The sequence below is a fragment of the Castor canadensis genome, chromosome 4, assembly GCF_047511655.1.
Source record: "Castor canadensis chromosome 4, mCasCan1.hap1v2, whole genome shotgun sequence".
Classification (NCBI taxonomy): Eukaryota; Metazoa; Chordata; class Mammalia; order Rodentia; family Castoridae; genus Castor; species Castor canadensis.
The window spans coordinates 104,066,999-104,090,949 of record NC_133389.1 but is presented as its reverse complement, the minus strand read 5'-3'; the positions used below and the strand labels follow the sequence as shown (position 1 = coordinate 104,090,949).

Below are 23,951 nucleotides of genomic sequence, written 5' to 3'. Positions count from 1 at the left end.
TGTCTAAGTCTTTTGGCCCTTTGTTGATGGTCTTTTTATCCCTGATTTATGGGAATTATTTCTATAATGTAGCACAGATTCTCCATCAAATGTATGTATTATAAACACTTTCTGCTATTGCATTGGCTTCTTTTCATTCCTTCTTATGGGTGGGAGGGAGGGCTGGAGATCAAACTGAGGGCCTCACACATACTTGGCAAGAGCTCTGTCACTAAAGTACGTCTCCAGCCCTGTTTTTAATTTATTTCTCGTGTGATTTCTATACCTCAGGGCCTTCCCTCAATTGTAAGCCGAACTCAAGAAGAATACACCATTTATTGAACTACTGTAGGTCCTCTGCTGTGCTAAGCTCTCTCTGTCCATTGACCCTGATACTCAGCACACTTCTTGGGGGAAGCAAATCCACTCATGGGATCAGTAAGAAAGCAGGAGGTAAACTGCCTCACAGTATCACCCAGCCAGTAAGTGGCAGACAGCCTTTTAGCAGTGGTATTGATGCTGACTGAACATTTGAGCTACTCAAGGTACAGGTGAGTAAAACAACCGATGCCCAGGTCCCAAGTTCAGAAATTCAGATTTAACTGGTCTGGAAAGAACCAGGCATGAATATTTTTAAAAAGTGCTTCAACTGATTCTCATGATCAGAAGCTCTGATTCAAAACGTGCTCTGAAGTAACCTGAGTCGCATTCCTTTGGGTGTATCTCTAGGAGTGGGATTGCTGGATCATGATAGATCTACGTTTAACTTTTTTTAAAGAAGCCTCCATGTTGTTTTCCAGAGTGGTTACACTAGCTTGCATTCCCACCAGCAGTGTATAAGGGTTCCTTTTTCTCCACATCCTTGCCAACATTTGCTGGTGGTGGTGTTTTGATGATGGCTATTCTAAAAGGGGTGAGGTGGAATCTTAGGGTGGTTTTGATTTGCATTTCTTTTATTGCCAGCTCCAGAGGCACCTGCACACCCATGTTTATTGTGGCACTATTCACAATAGCCAAGTTATGGAAACAACCAAGATGCTCCACCACTGACGAATGGATTAAGAAAATGTGGTATCTATACACAATGGAATTCTACTCAGCCATGGTCATTCTCAAGTAAATGGATGGAACTGGAGAACATTTTCTTGAGCCAAGCTCAGAAGACCAAAAATCATATGCTCTCCCTCATATGCAGACTTTAGATCTAAAACAAATGCAGCAATGTTGTTGGCCTTGGGTCACACACTAAGGGGAGAGCACATACAGAAGGAATAGGGAAAGGTAGGAAACCCAAAACTTGAAAGTATTTGATGTGCCCACTGCAGAGAAGCTAATATAGTAATCTTAAAACGACAGAGGCCACTATGGGAAGGTGACTGGGAAGTAGTGAAGAGGTCTGGTAGAGATGAATCAATTCGGGTTGTAATACACTTGTGCATGGAAGCAATGCTAGGAATCTCTCTGTATAGCTATCCCTATCTCAACTAGCAAAAACGCTTTGTCTTTCTTATTATTGCTTATGTCTTCTCTTCAACAAAATTGGAGAAGCAGGCAGAACAGGTTTTGCCTGGAAGCGAGGGGTGGGAGAAGAGGGAAGGGGCTGGGAGGGGGCAGGGGGCAGGGGGCAGGGGGCAAGGGGAGAAATGGCCCAAACAATGTATGCACATATGAATAATAATAAAAAAAAAACCCAGAAATGTCTAAGGATTTAAAAAAAAAAAAAGGCTCTGAGTCCCTAGATGTACTGCTCAGGGTTTGATTACTAAAGATCGTCCTGCTCAACAGTGCAGAAAGAGTTAAAAGACAAGCCATCCTGAGGCCATATCTCAGCATCACTTACAGGCTGCGCAAAGAGACAGCACGCTTGGCTGACGCACTTCTCACTGTGCAGACTGGAGATGTTTTGGGTTTTACTTTAAGGAGCGCTTTAAAATTGGCTCTCTCCTCCACCCCCACCTTCCCAGGAGGCAGTATAGCCAGACGTCAGCTCACGAAAGCAGGTCCAATTTTGGACGCTGCAGCAGTCTGGGGAACCATCCAAGGTGTCCTTGCAGGCAGGCAGTCACAACTCAGAATCAATGATTGCAGAGGGGTCTCAATGTTGCATACCAATTGCTCTCTAGCTGACAATTTTCAACTTGCTGTCATTTAATGAGGTTTCCAAGGAAAGCCCGCACTGGCACTGGTGGGGGAGGGGCCCCCGCTTTTCTTTGCAGTATTCCACTGACATAATTGTGGCTTTCAGAGGCTGAAATGGGGTTCCTGAAAAGCCAACATTTTTTTATCAGGAAGGAAAGGAGGCGGAGTCAAGCAGAGAGATTTCTCTTAAAAAAGACCTTTCTCGATTTTTCTCCCTGTCATGTTTATGGCTCATAGCAATGAACCCAGTGATCCTTATTCTCAAATAAAACCCTGGTCTTGCTCTGTGGATGGTGGGGGACAGGAGGAATTTCATGAATATTATGGAACATTGAAAATTACTGTCATCACTTACGTGTCAAAAACGCAGTGTGCAAAATAATATTGAATGTTTGCCCCTGGCCAACAAGCTTTTACAGAGCAATATGTAAGACTTGCTCTGGGGAAACAAAATGATCCACGTCAGGACAGAACCTCTCCAGAAAGCTCAGCCCAGGCTTTACACAACAGAGACACCTGAGTGTCAGGAGTGGAGGCAGGGGCCAGGGGCCCTCAGGTAGTAGTGAATGCTACACTTGGACGAGCGGCTCTCAAGTGTGGCCCTTGGACTAACAGCATCAGCATCTGTGCAAGAAATGCAGACTCAAGCCCGATCTAGACTTGGGGCTGGGGTCCAGCAATCTGCATTTGAACAAGATCTCCAGGTGATTCTGATGTCCCTTAACGTTTGAGAACTGCTGATGGAGTCCTGACTCCAGAGAGTCCTTGGAAAATTTGAGCCCTAGTGAATCACAGGCAGGGAACAGCAGGGAAGCTGTGTTCAATCATGGCCTCCCTAGTATATTGGGGTGGGGGTGGGGAGAAAACTCCATTAGCAGCAGAGGCAGAGCTGCAAATCTCTGCTGAGTTCACGTGGCTGCTCCAGGGCTGCTCGGGCCACTCTCTGTGGAAGGAGGGAGTGTTTAGGTGCAGTAAGAAGGCAGCTACATAAGGGGGACCTTCTGTTTCAGAGACATCAGGGCTGCAAACATGTCCAGAAAGGCCACATGATGCTCAGGAGGTAGGGGAATGGGATGGTGAGAAGAAGGATGTCAGGAACAGAGTCACCGACTCTTAGAACGAGACCATCACGGTGTGGGCAGGCTGAATACCAGCCCTACCTGGCTGCTTTCTACAACCTGTACTACTGTGCATGTCAGCCTGCTCAGGAAACAGGAGCCTAAACACACAAGAACTTCATCCCCAGAGCAAAAAGGAGACATGGAGGATGCCAGGGTTGGGTAGATGAAAAGGGAAATGAGCCCCAGATAAGGGTGTTTTGAAGATACCTGGGATTTGTTGTCTTCGGATATGGAAAGACATGTAGACACGGAAATGACCGTCATGAGGGAAGAAGTTCATTATGCTCACACAGCCCTAGAACAGAAAGCATGGCACGCAAGACGGGACCACAGGAAAAAGCACCCACCGAGGTGAACCAGAAGACAAAAAAAAAAAATGAAGAAACTTAATTGTGAGTTTTGTGACCTGGAGTGGGTGGAGCAGGGTTGGCAGCCTAGAATTGGGTACTTTGAATAATTCCATCTGTTCTGGGCACAGGGGACCCCTTAGCTGTCTGGTTCCTGGCCTAGGGGTGATCAGGGCAGAGGAAGGTGACCAGAGTATGACAGCCTCCTAGAGTCGGCAGTGGGTGGCTATGCGTGGCTGGTTTGCACTGGCCAGGCAGGCTCTGCGACATGGGACTATCTCTGGAGCCTCAGAGTTCTATTTCCTACAGAAAACAAAAGGCATGGTTAATACACAGGGTAATGAAGTAAGATGCTGAAAGCTTGCCTGCTCGGTGATCTCATCGCTTTGTCACCAACTGCATGACCTACCTGCAGTTCCAGTACAGTGGCCCTTGCTACCTGAGGCTGCAAGAACTTGAAGTGGGGCCAGTATGACCAAGAAAATGAATTTTACATTTCAATTTATAAACAGAAACTTGAAACCAGAAGTAGTGCATGGTAGTGTTCATTAAGCAGAACTCACAAGAGTTTAAGATATCTAGGGCTGGGGCAGAGCTTGGTGAGGTGGCCAGCACCGCCCAGGGCCAGGCCTTTGATCATCACATGCCAGCCCTGCAAGGTGCCTCCCAGTTGTCACATGTGCATCAGGATAAGGATCTGGAAGAAGGCAGTAGGGTAGACACAAGATGTGGACAAGACTGAAAAGAAAAATTCATGCTCCAGCAACTGGGTAACAAAGAACTCCACCTCATTTCCCAGAGCCCAGCAATAGCAGCGAGGCCCCGAAGCAATCTATGGCATGTCCAGGCTGCAGCAGTCCACCAGGCCACCCGAGCCTGCCCAGAAAAACCTTGTTTCTTCATCCTGGCCCTTGCTGGTGCTCCCTGCCGAGTCAAGGAGCAGCAAGGAGGCGCAGAGCAGGGGTTTCCACCATGGACCCAGTGCCTCTGTGCTGAGCACCCACCCCTGAGCAGCCAGCCTTGGGTTTGAGTGTGTTTCACAGATGTCCTCAAGGTTAGATGTTCCAGGCACTGTGGTTATAAATGAGTACAAGATGTTTCTTGGCATGGGATCCAGGAGCCCTGGCCCTGTGACAGCTGCAGAAAAGGTTCTCAGTTGATGGAGGGGTGGAGAGGAGGATGGGGTGTTAGGGGGGCCAAGGCTCTCAAACCAAGGGCAGAGGCAAAGCTGTCCCCAGGCTGGGCAGGGCAAGAGTGGGCACCAAGTGGAAGGGTGACCTGATGGTAACTAGAGGAAGAGCAACAGCAGGCAGCCAGCCACACACACGCTTTTGTCAGGGTGTGAGAAGCAAGCTGGCCTCCTTGCTGGGATGACTGGATATCAGATACAGAAGGATGAAGTGGTTCCAACGCCACCTTATACGAACACTAACTCAAAATGACCTAAGCAAATGCGTTCAATACCATAGAAATCTTATTTAAAACCAGAGGATAAGATCTTGACCTTGGACTTGGTAAAGAATCATTAGATATGATGCAGAAAGCATGAGCAACAACAAAAACAGATAAATAGAACTTCAAAATTAAAAACTTCTGGGCATCAATATTACCAGGAAAGTGAAAAAAGAAGCTACAGAATGGGAGAACACCTTTACAAATCATATCACTTACAAGAATGTATATAGAATTCTTACAATTCAACCTAAAAAGACAATCCAATTTTGAAAATGGGCAAAGGACTTGAATAGGCATTTCTCCAGAAAAGATGTGCAGTAGCCAATGAGCACATTAAAAGTTATAAAACCTCGTTAGTCACCAGGGAAATGGAAACTCATGATGGCTACACTTTTTTTTTTTTTTTAAGGAAAATAACTGTTGGTGAGGATGTGGAGGAACTGCGACTTTCGTACATTGCTGGTGGCAATGTGAAATGGTTTGTCCATGGTAGGAAATACTTTGGTGCTTTCTCAAAAAGTTAAACTTAGAATTATGATATGATCTTAAAAAGTGACTCTTAGTCATGTACCTCAAAGCATGAAAAATCAGATGCTTAAACAGACACACGCACCCACATCGGGAGCAGATTACTCACGACAGCCTGCAGGTGAAAACGACCCAAAATGTCCCTTAACAAATGAACAGATAAACTAACTGTGATATTTACATACAGTAGAATAATACTTTGTGCCGTCACAAAAAGGAATATAGCTTTGACTACTAAACCTTAAAAACAGTGTGCTAAGTGAAAGCAAAAGGGCCAAGAGGTCAGTGGGAAAGTTGGTGAAGAGATACAAAAGTGACCCTTAAATATGTGAAAAGATAAGCTTTCTCGTTATAAAAGAAGATCAACCTACACGGATAACCTTTATCACCTCTCAGGCTGACAAAACTCCCAAAGTTTAACCTTCTCTTGGGCAGGATGGACAGCGAGGATCACCGGTGGGAGTACAAACGCTCCCCTCCTCCCGCGCATTTATCTTCTACCTTGTTAATTCCATGCTGGGGACGTTCCCAGATGTACCTGTGCGTGTGAGCACATTACGATGGCGATGATGATGACAAACAGCGTGAACCTCTGGCCAAATCTGGCCTGCAGTGTGTTTCTGTTAAGCTGTAAGCTGTGTTAGGACTCCAACTTTACATCTGGCAGATGGCAGGTTGGGACGATGACCAAAGCCAGCTGCTTCCTGTCCCCATCCTCCCCATTCGGGAGCCGTACCACTTGTGTTTTAGATCCCCAACAATTCCACAGGGCATCTCAAACACAGTGAGTTACTGAATAAAATGCTAAGTGAATTATTCTGAAAAAAATAGTAAATAAAAACAAGAAAAAGAAAGCATTTGCTCTAGAGTTCCATGCCATACTTTTATGAAGATTCTTGAGGGTCATTAGCAGGAGCTCACAACTCCAAACATTTATCACTTTTTAGTGAAATTGATAATTTGAAAAGTGAATCTAATTCATTTATTTTTGGCAGTACTGGGGTTTGAACTCAGTTCCTCCTTCATGCTAGCCAGGCACTTTGCCACTTGAGCCATACTCCCAGCTGTTTTTTGCTTTATTTATTTTTCAGGTAAGGCCTCATGTTTATTCCCAGGGCTGGCCTCAGACCGCAATTGTCCTATTTACAGTCTCTTGTGTAGCTGGAACCACAGGCATTCACCATTACACCTGGCTTGTTGGTTGAGATGGGGTCCTGCTACTTTTGTCCAGGCTGGCCTCAAAGCATGATCCTCCTTATCGTTGTGGCCTCATGAGTTAGGTCTAGCTAATTTAAATACATGAAAATAATGAGATTAGGTGAAATTAGTGAACAAAGACATTTTTCATAAATTCAACTCATGGTTAAGCCACATCTAGAAGAAATGGTGTCAAACATAAGCTGCAAACAATGTAATATTTGCTAAAAAAAAAACTGGGCAATTTGATTAACTTCTACTTAGATGTAATAATCCTAAATATTGCCCTAAATGCAAACGATCATTTAAAATACTAATTTCAAGGCAGTCAATCATTAAGTAGAGTCTTAACCTATGCAATATGTATCATAAACTATTAAATGTTCAAAAGTAACATTGCCATGTGATACTTTCAAAATCAGAACTAAGAGCTGAAAAAATCACTTGAATGCCCATCTATTGGATCAAGATCAAGTAAAGTAAAATGCACAGGGATTGGTAACCTTCTCGGATCAGCCTCAGAGTAGGCTGATCTAGCTGTGTGACTCTGCACCAACTCCTTCACCTCTCTGGGTCACAGATGAGGGATAGACTAGATCATTAGTGGAACTCCCTTTCGGTTGTAAAAATGTGATGCTGTCCATTCCTCCAGATAGAATGGAAGAAGAAAAGGTTTGGTCCTTATGCATAAACACTGAGACAAATCTCACCTGTGATGGTTGTGGGGAAGAACAGCTCCCTCCATGGGGTTCCGAGATGACTAATTAACATCAAGTCAAGCCCCATCTGGAAGAGGCCTGGTGTCAAACATCAACAGCTGGGACAAATGTAACTTGTGTTTTGTTTTTTTTTGAAAACATCTGATATGGCTTTTGGTGGTTGCAAACATACTCCCTCCAAAATGGCTTAAGTGGAGAACTTTGACAATTCACTTAATTTCTGATAACTTGTTGAAAACCCATCCTTGATCAAAATGCACTCCGAAAGCTCAGTGCAGGAAGAAAGGATTAGATCCAGACCCCACCTATGTCGCCCAGTAATCCTTGCTGAACAATTTCTAGCTTTCAAACTCAATGACAAAACCAGCAGCTTTTCAACCCGCTCCCAGGTTTTCCTGAGTACAATTACTAATTCCAGAAAAATAGCTTTTGGGAATCTTAAGGCCTATTTTCTGCCACTGTCCACCCACAGCCATCTGCTAGACGATGGATGAGAGTAAGATGACAGCACCTCGTGAGGCACATCCATGAGGAAAATCAGGTTGGGGAACTACAGGTCAGACCCTTGCAGTACTCACTGTTTCAGATTGCACACCTGCTTGGCTAGCAATAAACTGTGTTTGGTGACCAATGTGTTTTGGTTTAAAATAATAACAAAAAGAAGTTAAAAATAGGGAATCTCTTGACCCTCTTTAATACTTCTAATTGTTATATTCCTTCACTTATCTATTCAACAAACACATGAGGAATTACCAGATATCAAGTGGATACAACAGAGAACAGGTCCTTGCCATTTTGAGTCTCCTGAGACAGCTGAAAGGACAAGTAAACATGCAAATAACGTAGTTACTCCCTTCATAGCATTCATAGATAGGAGGCTGGGACAGAAACTAACTGTCCCATCCGTCCAGGGGAGGATGTCCAGAGGGCAGCTTCCTTAGATGTATGACCAGGAAGAAACTCTGAAGAGGGGACTCTCAGAACCTAAAAGTAAGTCCAAGAGAGGGGTGCACTAGGCAGAAGGAAAGTTCATTTTCAAAGGCACTGAAGCAGGAAATGATTTGATCATGTCAAGGACCAGATGGACCCCGTGGGCCCAGGATGGGATGAGTTTGGAGAGAAAGGCAGAGCAAGACCATGGAAGATCTTATAGCCGTGGTAGGAGCTGGGATTTTAAGTGCAATGGGAAGAAGCCATGGCAGGGGAGAGGTTTTGCTTTGTTTGTTAATGGGTCATATTTGCTATCAAGACACTAAGCCTGCCTTTATTTGTGGATTTATTAACTGTGGTGTTGCTTCAAGCACAGTCAAAATGAAGAAATTTCAAAACCAAAAAGTTTAAATTCCCTTGTGTGCACTGTGCAGCTCAGTTAATTCAGAGCTCTCAGTCTGTCCACACTACGTCAGCTGTGTTTAAATGGTTATGTGATCTGGGCTGTTTCCCTGCCCTTTATTTAGTGAAAATCTGCCTCTCAAAAAGCACATAGTGCCCCAAAGCAAGGTAAAGTGAATGTGCTTAATTGAGGTGACAAAGTAAATTGAGAGGCCACATGACTTTGATGGCAGTTACGTCGTGTTATGATAAAAATGAATCCAGCATCCGCAGTACAGCAATGGACTGAGCATGAGTGGTTTTCCTCTGTGGCGATCTACTTGGAGCCATAGATCCATGGATGCCAAGCGCTTACTGTAAATTGGTTTTAAATTCAAAGAACAGGAGTGGGGAAAAGTGCCACAAGGCTGCTGCAGTGCAAGAAGAGATGCCAGTGGTTTGGGCAAGGTGGTGACAGTCTGGACAAGGAGAGAAATGGATGGATCTGACATACATTGGAGATTTGTGGATAAACGGTAATGGAGTGGGGGTGGTGCGGAAGGGAAGAATTCAGATGATGCCCAGGTGCACGGTGGTGCTATATCCTGAGATGTCCCATTTTGCACATGGTAAGTTTGGACCTGTGTGTGAAACTTCCAAGAGGAAGTGACAACAAAGCATTGGATATAAAATGGAATTTGGAGCAGAGTTCTGACCTAATGATAAACACTTTGAAGTCACAAGGCTGCAAGATAGGCAAAAAGGTCCTAAGAAAAACCTGGGAGACTGCTGATTTACACGCCGTGAAAATTTTAGGCAAGCAAAAGTTCCCCACAACACCTTTTTTTTTTTTTTAATGGTACCAGGGCTTGAACTCAGGGCCTACACCTTGAACCACTCCGCCAGCCATTTTTTGTGTGTGTTAGAGGTTATTTTTAAGATAGGGTTTCGCGAACTATTTGCCTGGGCTGGCTTGGAACCACGATCCTCCTGATCTTTGCTTCCTGAGCGGCTAGGATTACAGACATGAGCCACCATTGCCCGGCCCAACACCTTTCTAAGGGCAGAAATTTTGTCCTTGAAGTCAAATACAGTACTCCCCCCTTTATCTGCAGCATAGCCCTTTGCCTCTGTGAATCATGTGATGGAAACTTTTGGAGGTGGGGCCTATTTGGAGGAAGTAGGTCCTTGGTGGTGTGCCCTTGGGGACTACTGCTTATGTCAGGTCTCTGTCACCCCTTTCTGCTTCTCGGTCATGAGGTGAGAAACTTTGCTCTTTCTGCTTTTCTGCCTCACCATGGCCCAGAAACAACAGAGCTACTGACTAAATAAAAAATTTCCTCCTTTTAAATTGTTTCTTTCAGGTATTTGTCACAGCCTTGTAAAATTGCCTAGCACATGCTCCAAAACCACAAGTTCTGCATCCTTGGATCCAACCAACTGTGGATTAAAACCATTTGAAAAACATTATATCAGAACTGAACAGGTACAGGCTTTTCTTGTCATTGTTCCCTAAACAAAACTGAAACAACTATTGAGACAGCATTGACATTGAATAAGGTATAATTAATCTAGAGAGTCATTGGTTCAAAGAGGCTGGAAATCTCTAGCATTGGCAATAAATGAGCACTTGAAAAGCGCTGATCATAGCACCACAAGGAATAATTCTCTGAGCATAAATGTTCTGGAAATGATTTGGGAACTCAGATTACTTGAGATAGGAAGGGATGAGGTGTATTTAAGACTTGCTGTAGAGAATTTAAGTAAGTGAATTTTAAATCTGTAATGGAGTGCAGAAATAGAACCGTTTTTTAAACCTTATAATCTCAAAGCTTAAAAAGATAGGGAAAAGATTTGTTACAAGGAATTCTTCATAATTGACATGGTTTCTAGTGGCCATGGGGCTTGCTCAGAAGAATTTTCTGTATTCCTTTGGCGCTAATGAAACTGGGGAAATAATTTCTTATTTGACAGTCAAGGACATAAACTCTGAGCTTCTCAGTAAAGTTACTTGACCACTGGCACAAGTATGACATGGACAGATTGGTCATTTTCAGCTTTGGCTGCAATTATTGTGTGGTGAGTGAGCTTAGGACCAACCAACCCATTCATCAACTAACTACATAAGCAAACGAACAAAAGAACTACAACAACAGGCACAAAATAAGGGTATCCTGATCCATTTTTGGAGACTCTGATGCAATCAGTCTGGGATATAAGACCACATATCTGCATTTTCTGGTTTTTTTCAGTCTTACTGTTGCCCAGGCTAAACCTTGAATTTATGATCCTCCTGCCTCAGTCTCTGGAGTGGCTGGGACTACAGGTGCACACCACCAGGCCCTGCCCAACATCTAGCTTAAAAAACTCTATGTGGTCCTTATGGCCAGAAGCACTGGATAGGACTTGTCTTCAGGAGTTCTGACCCATGTCCTCAATACTCTACTTTTTATGTCACTGCTAATAAAAATATTTTACCCAGCAATATGTAGATGTCTATGCTTAAAGCTGAAATTCTTCATCATGGCTAACGTGACCTGGGCTTGCTTGGTCACTGACTACTCATTGTAAAGAGCACTTTTAACAGGTGTTTGTGAGACAGTTGTGTGTGCCCTGAGACCAAGCAGGGGAATGGTGTTCTTTTATACATTAATGGTTAAGATTTTCAACACATAAATGGAAAATGTTACTATTCTAGAATGTGCAGTTTGTGAAATCAAGTTTGCACACTGAAGGTGAAATATTTTCTGACATGACTAAGACTCCCATTTTGGAATAGTATATAAGCCTAAAGTTCTGTATCAAATAAATTATTGCTGGAGAATTATACAGCTACTGTTACCTTTCTTTCACCTGTGCTAAAATGTGAAGGTTTGCAGTAAGTCACAGCAAGTGTGAATGAAGTGGTTCCCCACATCAGACAACAGAAAAAGAGGGCCTCTAGGGTATGACTTGTTACTGGTCCTTTTGAACAGTGCTGGTAAGTCAATGTATACTGACAATGGCAGGAAAAGGGATTTTTCTGGAAAGGGAGCCACTGGGGAAGTAACCACCCAGGGAGGTGGGTGTGGGGATTAGATTCCCATGGCACTGTAGCCAGCAGAAAGGATACAGATTAACTCCACCTCTTCATTGTATGATGTAAACTTAGGGGTAACACCAAGGAAGGGTTTAAACTCAGATTAACAAATTCTCTTGATATTCTACCATGTTGTATTCTCTCATCTCCCAATTCACTTCTAAAAGTGTCTATCTATACACACATATATAAAAAATATGCATATATTTCTTATTCTCCTTTTAAGACTTGTAATAATTGAAATTGGTTAAATTATTCCACACAGGTTCAACTAATAACATAATGTAATAAAATCATCTGTAGCCAGCCTTGATGACAATGCCTGAAGGAAAAAAAAAAGAGCTCTAGACTAATGATATGCCTGGCCTTAGATGTGACATCATATCTTCCTTGGTAAGTATATAGTGACACATGTGCCACATATACACTTCCACCAAATTTCTTGGTGTGGTCTCCTTCATGCTCACCTACAGAGGAGAAAATGAAGATCCAGAAAGGTACCTCAGTCCGGTATTGGTCCAGGGCCAGTTCCCATTGCCACGTGCTGACTGAGAGCTCTGTAGCACCTCCTGGCTAGGTCTGGCAGAGGATAAACTGATTGGTTTGGATTTGTTGGTGGATGACTAGAAGCCTCAATTGCACCTAATGCACCCAGCCTGGAGTTGCAGAAGGGGAGGATGGATTCTAAGGGAAACTGAAAACTGCTAAGGGTGTTGCTATTAAGTGAACTGACAGGCACAACCAGTACGTCTTTGAAGAGGATTTCTTTCACATTAAAGACGGAAGGCACTGGTTAGAAGAGTGGTGACTACCCAGGTTTAATTCCTGGCTTAGTAACTTAGGAGCTATGTAACACAGGGCAGTCATTTCACTTCTCTAAATTTCATTCTCTTATCTGTTAAGTGGGAAGGCAACGGTATTTTACAGAACTGGTGTTAGAGCTAAATGAAAAAGAGGATTCTACATGTTCAATGAGCTGTTACTGATGAAAAACATTGAGTCTTATTACAGGATATAATATTCAGAATTATATGAAATATCCCTATATTTTAAAATTGAGTAGTTTGCCTTATCACTTAAGGGTCAGCAAAACATTTCAGTTCCAAGTGTATTATTAACAAATTGTTGAAAAGGTATGGTGCCATCCTCAAAATTACTGCACATACCAAGGAAAAATTTCTAAAATGTCAGTCCTCTTTACCATTCTCTCCCACCTCCAAAACCACATTAGTAATAATAAAAAACTAATCAAAATTACAAATACTATATTCCCTATTTTTAAGACAGCCAGAAAAAATGTTGTATGTACACGTATTTTAAAATATGCCCAAGTATTTTGTTTTCTTGGTCTTTTGTAAAAGCTTATTTAGAGCTATATCATAATGACTTTAAGTTACTGAGAAAGTGGGTACTGTTTTTTTTTTTTTTTTGCAGTACTAGGGTTTGAAATTAGGGCCTACACCTTAGGCCACCCCAATCATCCCTTTTTTTTGTGATGGGTTTTTTCGAGATAGGGTCTTGTGAACTATTTGCCTTGAACTGGCTTCCAACCGCGATTCTCCTGATCTGTCTCCTGAGTAGTTACCACTACAGGTGTGAGCCATTGGTGCCTGGCTGGTACTCTCTTTTGGAAGGCAGGAAAATGCAGTTTATGGTTTTTAAAAATCTGTATTGAATTAAAGGATACCCTACGCACATGAGTTACTACTTTGTTAATTCAAATAAACAAGCAAACAGAAAGGTTCTTCAATCCCCACTACTCTCCAAAGGAACACATTTTCCCAGTATTCTAAAAGCTCCAAGTGCTGATATTAGCTTCCTCAAAAAAACAAGAGATAATTCCAACATATGATCAGAGCAGAAATAAACTATCCTTGAGTTTAATAAGATGAAAACAAGTATCTGTCACTTCAAGTTTCTGAGAAGCAATGGAAAAAACGTGTATACAAGTATCTGAAATGCCACCCATGAAATAGTTACAACCATGAGAAATAAGGAGGGCTTATTTTTTCTATTTTACTTCAAAAGAAACAAATAATCATCAGTCTTTGATAAGTTCTGGATTTGCCACCACCTCCAGAAACTGTACAAATAGATATTTTGCTTTACTTATTTATAACATACATATATATGTATGTATTTCATATAAGGCAAACTTACTTCATGCTTTACTTCAGGAAAATGGAGGAAAAGCTTTCTCTGAAATTGGCACTAAAGTTGTTTTAAGCAAGAAGATACATCCAACTATAGGCAGAATGAACAGTCATAATACATATCAAATCAAAATTATTTCCTTTATATAATCAGCAATGAGTAACTCCAGAGGTAGTATGGCAGAATTGAGCATGGATCCTATCTGGTCATACCACTGAAGAAATTACTTTTCTTCCTGTGGTTTTGACCATAAATTTCTTTACATTTAGGACCTGAATAAAAAACACTCTCAGCAGAAGTCTTGACCCATTATTTCAACTGACATATCAGTTTACAACTTTCAGGACTGCAGATATAAAAAATGTAAAGTATAAAATTATGTTAAGTTTGAAATGGTTTTAATTGTATTCATTAAAAATATTTACATTTCCCAGTACTTACTTGACAAAACCCCCTTGCAATATAATTCTACTCTAAATTTTTATTTATAAAATGAGGCTTATTTACAAGATTCCAATGACTGCTATACTACAAATTACTTACATTCTGTCAAATATTTTAAGAACTTTTCATATCAAAGGTAGTTTATATTGGATTATCTGAAACCCAATAGTGCCCACAGATGAGCTTCTTACAATTCTTTTCATTAATGCTTGGAAAGCATTGTGAACATGAAAAGTGCTGTTAAGTGCTATCATCTCCCTTAAATTTTCACTTACACTGTGTGCACATTGTGAAATAAACACATATGCAGCATGTCCATGTTTTGATATGTATTTTTTATTTCCCTGCAGTTTTCACTTATCAAGAACAAGTAACAGGGAAAGTTGTCTGAACTAGTGCATAAACAAACATTCTGAAACACCACTACACGTATCTAATTTACAAGAACCGTATAAAAAAAGTCACTAAAACACTACACTATGAAGGTGTCCAACACTTACAGTCAGACTTTTTCCAACCCGTTACTTGCCTTGTAGCCACAGGAAAACTCTCCAAAATTGAAAAGACAATCTTGCCACAACCCTCCCCCCCAACACCTGGGATGGCTCGATATCTAGACTTCCAATAATTATTGCAATGATATAATGCAATACATACCTGGTAAATATCTTTTATGTGGTGTGTTACAGTTTTAAAGCCAGTTAAAATATGCAGTCTTCAGATAAAATGTAATCCTTGAAAAATTTTCATATCTGCACAGTTTAAGTGTGCTAGATGCATAATTTTTCCTACTCCATTTTTCTGTGTAATTATTTTTTATAAACTGGTATTATAAATAGAAATATACATTCAAAATATATGGAAAAGTGAGTTACTCCATTAAATTTGCATGTATCGATCCATCCCTTTCCCCTGCACGGTAATAGAAAATACTATTTTGCCTTCAACTTCATATCTGACAGTGAAATGCCACGAAAGTATTTACCAAAAAGCCCATCTAGTCAAACTGTGAAACAAAATGAACCAGGTGAAAACTTTACAGTTCTTTTAGAAAAAAATTACAAGAATTTCATTTCCTAGCTATGAATCTTTAACTTTTAGACACAAAGTTGGATTTATTTTTTACAAGATACAAAATGTAAACATGGCAAAATAAATAGTTAAAACAAGTGATGCAGGATCCCATTTCATGCTCATGATCCCATTAAAGAATTATTTTTTAAAATCCATTCAGTTGCAAATTCAAGTGCAAAAGCATGATGATGAATATCTACTATTCAAGTAACAGAAATAATATTGATGATACAAATAAACTATTTTACAAGGTAGTGATTTTCCCAATTTTACAAAATATACATCATATATCGATTTAACATCCGATATACTATAGTCCATTTAGGTCCATTGTTATGCTCTGTGATCCACAGAGTGTTGCCTTTTGCATTCAGCTGGAATATGAATGACTGCATACCATCACACAGGTCAAAGCCACATGTTTTAGGTTATGTCACTTCCATAGCTACTGTTGTTTCTGCTATTCCGTTTAAACTCAATCTTTCTGGTTCATGGTTCTCTCTATAATAAGACAAAGAGTGGAATAAACATTAATACTCTACAGAATATGTACATTTTTATACAACTACAATTAAACATGACTTCCCAAAAGCCTTCCCCACTTTTATTATTTCCAGACAGGAATGAGGAAGTTTTTTTCAGCTCAAAAATTCCATTAATTTCTAATTACTGATTATGTAACTAGTTAGAAAAGATAACAGATTTTTAATAGAAGCTAATGGTAATAACTTAGGAAATATGTAACATAGGATAATCCAAGTTTTTTTTTTTAATACATGGAGCATATGATATTCAAAGAGAACAATCATTAGCAGTGCAAATGTTAAGTTATTTTCCATTAGAATTTAATTTTATAGGCTTAATGGCATGTACTTATTAACTCATGCAAATCAATTTTTCTGATCTACTATGTTCTTACATTAGTGTCATTGAAAGAAATATAAAAAATTACTCTGAAATATATTATTACAGATTCAGCTAATTGTAGAATACTCTCAGTTTAATACATTGGAGTAATTTACTAAAATTTAAAATATAATGACACTTTTGACTTGAAATCTAAACTCTGGCATGGAATTAATAACAATTCTGGCTTTCTAGATTGCTAAAGCTATAAAGCTGTAATAAAAGAGTAACCGAAGCTTTTAAAATATATTCTGGTATATTTGTCAATTTGACATTTTTTTTTATTTGTTGGTGGTACTGGGGTTTGAACTCAGGGTCTACACCTTGAACCACCCTACTCCCCACCAGATGTTTTCTGTGATTGTTTTTTCCTTTGAGATAAGGTCTCATGAACTATTTGCCTGGGTTGGATTAGAACTTCAACCTTCCTGATTTCTGTCTCCTGAGTAGCTAGGATTACAGCCACAAGCCACCGGCACCCAGATTTTTTTTTTCTTTAAATTCTGATTGGCATGTGAGGATCTTACCCGGAACCTCAGTTACAGAACTTTATGCTAAGTAGATCTTCAAGATCTGTTGAAAAGCAAAAGACCTTTTTCCTCCCACAGGATAGACCAGCACAAAGGAGGTAATATACTTGAAACACACACCTTGCTATGCTGCTGATGGCACTGCTTGGAGTAACCTTTGGCACTCTGTCCATACTGGCAGCAACTGTGGCAAGTTTTAAGGCTGTTGGCGATGGTGCTGAAGTCCGTGTATTAATATGCACATTGACTGGAGAAACAACACTGACATTATTGAGGTGTACTGCATTTGTCAGGCAGGAATTGTTCATGGGAAGTGTTTGAGGGCTGCTTGTACACAATGCTGGGATTAAGTGGTTTGTAGTGGTGTGGCCAACTGTCCTTACAAGTTGTACAGCTGAAATCCCTGGGCTGGATGATAAAGCCATGTTGGTGGAGTATAATGTTTTAGAGGTTCCTGAAAGAGAAAAAAGAACATCAGTAAGGATAGACAATCAGGATCACAAATATGTATAAATACAATTGAAAATCTGCAGTCTTAGAAATAATTGAAAGAGCAGCATGTCTTTGAGAGATTAGGGGGTAAGAAGCAGACAGGGTTGCAGAGCAATACCGCATCTCAAGAGGTGGAGTCAGAGAAAATATGCCTATGAGTATGTAAGAGTGGAAAGGTAAACATGATTCATATTTTTTAACAGATTGCCCTGGATTACATTCACCTTTTAATCAACGCATGGGTAATGCAATGGTAACGGTTAGTAATCAGTTCAATGGATTTCCTAACGTGAGGCAACTGATAGTCTGTGGATAAAATCAGGAAGGGTGAGTGCTCCACAGGTCAGTATCCAATTGTATGCGAGAAAACAGGGGAATTCTAGAAAATGCCCAGTGATACCTCCACATCTTTCCCAAGAAATTCAAAGAGTTCTTATTGATTTCTTGTACATGGTTTCCCCTTGGATATGACAAATAGAACTGAACCCAACTCAGTGAGTTGCAACTTTTAGTATTACCATGTGAAACCCAGCTGTACCTGAAGGCTGGACAACACCGTTTATGTTGTTGTGGCCTGTACTCTGCTCCTTGGCTACCTCACTGCGACTTGGAACAGGTGCACTGACCACTGCAGATGCAGCAAAGTGGGCACTGGCTGAGTCGAGTGTTTTAGACATACAGTCAGAGGTGCTTGAGCCCTATAAAATGGACAAAGTGAAGATTCTCAGTTTTTTAGATGTGATTTCACAAACATATTAAGGAATATGGTGAGCCCAAGAGGCTATTATCTTCCTAATTTTGAACAGTCATAAGTTTTTAAATTAAGAGTTATAGAACTTTAGATTATTTTTGGTATATGAAGCAGGGAAACTACTAAAAACTAGCAGGCAATTATTTCTCAAGAAACCCAAACCTTTAATGCTGTATTAATTTTTCTAATAAGTATGAATGACGGCTTTAAAAAATGCTCGACAAGCTAGATACTATGGATGAAATGAAATTGCAGACATGACCAATAGTTGTTTCTCTCATAATGTAAAAACCTGTCTTGGCCTAACCTTGAAGTAGGCTAAAAATACTGAAGGCTGGTTACCCAAGAGACTCAGGATAAACCAAAGTAAGTGAAATGGCCATTCTTCCTTGATTCCTTATGAAACTGGTTAACTATTACAAAGGCAACAGCCCTAGTCTCTAAGCCGGCTCCAGATTCTCCTGCATATTACAGGAGTGTTGATAAAGCCCAGGGTCACTGAGATTTTCATGGCATTGAACCCAGGATTTTTAAGGTGAATGTACAGACCCTTTGAGAATGAGCCCAATGAGTATGGGCAGATCTTGCTTGGTCTGAGAGCTAACAGAATATAACTAAATTGAGTTCATCTAATTATTACTTTAGGAGTACTTTTAGAATTATGGAGCAACTAAACTTCAAACTTAAAATGCAAAGTTTATTCTTTTCAGGTGGCTCAGCTTTGAAACTGGTCTTAGTTTTATTTTGTTTTTAATGGTTTAAAATTACTGGAACTTATTTTTATACAATTCTGGAGGCCACATTCTATAGGGCTCATATGAAGGTGTTGGCAGAGTTGGTTCCTACAGCTATTAAGTATTTTTATTCTTTACTGTCCTTAAAGTTTATGAACAAATTCCCCTACTAGCAATTTTTTTCCTATAGGGAAACATGATTCACAGAGGCAAAGGGCTATGCTGCTTCAATTTATTGCACAATTCAAGAGAATTACCTCTCACCTCCACATAGTATGTAAGCATGGTTTAGAAAGGGGATAAAAAAGTTATATTCTTGAAAAAAAATTGGGGGGATAGGTAGGGGAAGATGGTTGTAAGAATATATATGAATTCTCAATAACCCTTCCAAAAAATGTAGCTATCTCTTTCCTAAATTAGAAAAACTATATATCTGCCTCTAGTACTTTTCTCAAATTATTTAGAGACTGGTTTATAAGCTATTCACTTAAAATTACGTTAAGTTAACTAAAAAGAAATCTGTATTATATTCTCAAAATCAAGAGTGGAAATATCAAAGTTATTTCCTATGACTTGACTATATATACAAAAGGAAGGAACTACAAGTCAGGTTTACCTGTGCTTTTGGATGTGCCTGCTGTGAGGAATGCTGAGACTGCTGCTTCTGCTGAAGCTGAGCGAGTTGCTGCCTTTGCATTTGCACTAACTGCTGCTGATGTGTCTGAAACTGCTCTTCTGTTATGCCCCCTGTTACTGGGAAAGGATCAATAAATATGTTTTAAAACAGTTTTAATATCACAGGTAGAATACATTGTATACTTATTTCACAATTAAGATGAAAAGCAAGTACAAATCATAATATACACCAGCAAAGGACCCAATAAAATGGAAGAATCTTTCATCAAGTTGGTATATACTTATATCCACTATCTCCTTAATGCTACATTCTAAAAAAAGGTTCCTATGAGTACGTTTTAATTGTACAACACAGTTCTAATATGAGGATTTTACCATTTATTCAGATTTAGTGTCTTTGAGATCACTCTTAATTTTCTACAAAATAATAATAAAAAAACCCCTTCAATTCATGTATATAAATAATGACTAAGTTATAGCCTTAATAAAAAAGAACAACCACCTGTAAGATTAAATGACTTTTACTCTTGGTTTTCATATGGCATTGAAAGTGAAAATACTTTTTCTCTCTGATTAAAAATCAGAGCAGAGGACAAAGATATCCATTTAACATAACCATAAACTATAGTTTTAATCATGGCTAATAGATTCAATGCCTAAAATAAATTCTATATGGGCTAAATATGGAATAAAATCATTTCTAAATATGGGCTAGAAATAAGAAAAGTTCTCTAAAAACTAAAGATACAGTGCGCCCTCAGATATAATGAATTGTGCCCTAACATGATCACTTGTGTTGAAAGTTTGGGGTTTGAGGCTGGCAGAGTGACTCAAGTGGTACAGCGCCTAGCAACCATAAGTTCAAACCCCAGTATAGCCCAAAAAAAAAAAAAAAAAAAAAAGACCAAAAACCAACCAAACAAAAAAACAACAACTAAATTAGGGGGTTTCAAATAAACACAATTTATCTTATTTTCTTGGCTAAATAAAAGATAAGCTAAAGGTTACAACAAAAATAATTTTTCTCAAAGAAATATAAGTGAAATTTCATTTATTGACATTTAAGTAGACCAATGATAAACTGATCGAGGATATAAGCTATTTTCATAGAAATTAATGCATTTTTAGAATCACAAAATATAAAATCACACAAGAATACACGTATCTTAAGAGCAAATTCTGCTCTACTTTTCTCCCCCTGGTGCTGGGACTGAGTCCAGAGCTTGTGTACGCTAAGCAGAAGCTTTACACAGAACTACATATATCTCCAGCTCCACTCTACTTTTTTCTTCTCTCATTTTATTCAGTCAACAAGAATTTACTAACTAGTACGATGCATGGTGCTGCACTAATAATTATAGTGAATATAGGGAAAATAAATTAGGAAAAGGATCCTTGATATAAAATCCTTAAAGTATAGTTGGGAAGAAAAAATATACATAAAGAAACACCAAAAAGTATGAGTTGACTTTCACATGCAGGAGAGCAATCTAATAAGTATGACAATAGGAGTTTAAAGACCACACTCTCAGACTAGGTTGCTTCACTCTCCCAAAGTTTTCTGTTTAGTAGGATGCCAAATAAGAAATTTAAAAAATTGTGATAAGTAAATTAGACAGTAACAAGTTATGCTTAGTAAAAATCTATTTTCCAGAAAAAGGGAGTCAGGCTCCACATAGATAAAACTTTAGATGTATTTTCATTTTTCTTCATTATCACTTCCATTAAAATGCTATTGAACTTGAAGGGAAAACAGACAGCAATTTTATTTTTAAAAGATTTAAAAACCTGAGGCTATTATACTGCTCATTCTAAAATCTTAACATTACCTGCATTTTTGAAGTACACATTAGTTATTTTACTGAATTACCAACAAAATCAAATGTTTCTTTGCATATGTTAGATTCACTGCAAGTATTCTATTTCTTAATGAAAAAAATAATCCTAAAGTTACAATCTTCAAAAATCAAATGAAAATGTGAAGTATTCATGAATTTCCAGCTGTTTGAAAACCTTGGGGAAAGAGATGAAAAGAGCTTATTAGATAAAAAAGCAGGAAATAAACTCTTTAAATCCAAAGAAATCTGCAAGTCCTATATGCATAGTAAGAGTGTACTATTTCAGAAGAAATGGACACCTACCCTTAAATCCAGTAGTTTGTCCAGATATCAGCTTTTGTGCAGTGGTGAAAAGGTGAGAGTCACAGTGGTTAACATTAAGAAAGAAATCCAATGAAAAGAATATACTTTTAGTGACTATCTTAAAAGAGGGAGAAATGTGAGACTCTTTCCAAAAATCTCTCTCTCCTTATTTTGGTAGTACTGGGGGTTTGAATTCAGGCTTTGTGCTTGGAAGGCAGGCACTTGACCATTTGAGCCATGTACCCAGCCCTCAAAATCTTACTAATTCAAAATTAAGTATAGGATGACTGACTTCACATTGACTTGAAATGCTACAAAATTCAAACTTTTTTAAGAAATACATTTTTGGTGGTACTAGGGTTTTAACTCAGGACTTTGTGTATTCAAGGCAGGTGCTTTATCACTTTAGCCACACCTCCAATCCCAAATCCAAACTTTTTGTTGTATAACACTCAGAGAGTTTTGGATTTTGGAGCACTTTGGGTTTTAGATCATTGGATTAGGGATGGTCAACCAGTAAAGTCTACACAAATATTCCAAAATTGAAAAAAACTCAAAAAATCTGAAACACTTTTTGGACCCATGCATTTCAGATAAGGGATACTCTAAATCAGTAAAAAGAACAAATTGTTAATTTTTAATTAAAAAATTCTTTTTGGCACTGGGTGAGGAGGTACACATCTACAATTCCAGTATTTGGGAAGCTGAGGCAGGAGGATCACAAGTTAAAGGCCAGACTGGGCTATATGTGGGACTTGATCTCAAAGAAATTTGAGTTGGTAGTCCATGGCTAACAAAGTATTTCCCACTAGATGTCTTCTACTTTTATGAACAGATGGTAATTTAATATATATATTTAAGAGGGGTGATGATAAAGCTACCTGAGTTTGTGGATGTCTGTATTTATTGTCCTATCTTGTTAAGACCATTAGTTTGTTCAGGAACACCATCCTTTTCTCCTCACAGAAACTCATAAAATCCCAACCTAATCTCAATCCAAATTATTCAAGGTAATGATGTTTCTCAACATTTTAAACTTAGGTAGACCTGGATACCAAAAATATCATTCTTGATCCCATTTCAGGTTGAGAAGCACTGATATTTATATACTTAATACCAATACACTTTAAGGATTACATTCATTTTTTCCTCTTCTCTTATCCCAAGCTCAGTATGTTATATCCATTCTTGATATTCAGCTTTTTTTTTAAACTATAAGGTGTTCTGTATTCAAAACAAACTGATGTTCTTCATCCAGAATTTTCTAGAACACTGTATTATTATTTCAACTCTTCAGACAAATAGCTAATAGTAATCATGTCACAACGTTGGAACACAGAAAACACCTTTTTAACTTTTATCATTTTGGAGGTGAAGGGAAAGTGGTAAGAGATGGCACAGACACATATTAAACTGCCATTCTCAGGGTTGACTCACTGGTAGGCTATTATTTTTCCTTTCGTAAGTTACTAAAATACTTCTGTAACACATTTATTTCTTACAGTGAATCATTAAGAGGTGCACATTAAAATACATTAGGAAGAAGTCACAATTACAGTGAACAAATTCTGTTTAGGAGTGGGGTAGTGTTAGAACAAAGCAGAAGAGGAAATATATGAGCCGGGCACTGATGACTCACACCTGTAATCCTAGCTACTCAAGAGGCAGGGCTCAGGAGGACTGAGGTGGACAAATAGTTCACGAGACCCTATCTCATAAATACCCAACACAAAACAGAGCTTGTGGAGTGGCTCAAGTGGTAGAGTGCCTGCCTAGAAATCATGAGTTCAAATCTCAGTACTACCACCATAAAAAAAAAAGTAGGAATATACAAAAGAAAACCCTTTTGTTTCTCTTGTTTAGGGTCAAGTTAAGTTCTCTTCATTAGTTTATCTTAAAAGGTGCTAGCTTAAAAGGAAATTCATTTCAAACCTCAAAGTCCTATTAGGTTAAAAGTAAGCATAAACCTGATGTTTTGTGAAGGTGGCAATATTTTACTATTCTAGATAGATGGCAAATATTCCTTTCCTGTAAGTAACAAGCTTTACAAATCTTCCTTGGTAATACATTGTAACAGATCAGTATATCTACTAAAGAATTTCCCCCTTAAAATATTTAAGTATTGTGTGTGTGTGTGTGTGTGTGTGTGTACGTACACAACTGACAACCTGTTTTTCATGAATACCCCAATCCTTTCTTTGAACTAACTTCTCT

General features: G+C 39.1%; 1 protein-coding gene across 1 annotated transcript in view; it reads right to left on the bottom strand.

Moving 5' to 3' along the window:
* Positions 1-14,787: 14,787 nt before the first annotated feature.
* Positions 14,788-23,951, bottom strand: part of Epc2 (enhancer of polycomb homolog 2) — a 131,699-nt gene continuing 122,535 nt past the window's right edge. The window contains exons 11-14 of the mRNA XM_020170426.2: positions 19,577-19,713; positions 18,014-18,173; positions 17,104-17,437; positions 14,788-16,048 (exon numbers count right to left, since the gene is read on the bottom strand). Of these exons, the coding sequence (XP_020026015.1) occupies positions 15,976-16,048; positions 17,104-17,437; positions 18,014-18,173; positions 19,577-19,713 (704 nt within the window). The 3' untranslated portion in view covers positions 14,788-15,975. The remainder of the gene's footprint in view (positions 16,049-17,103; positions 17,438-18,013; positions 18,174-19,576; positions 19,714-23,951) is intronic.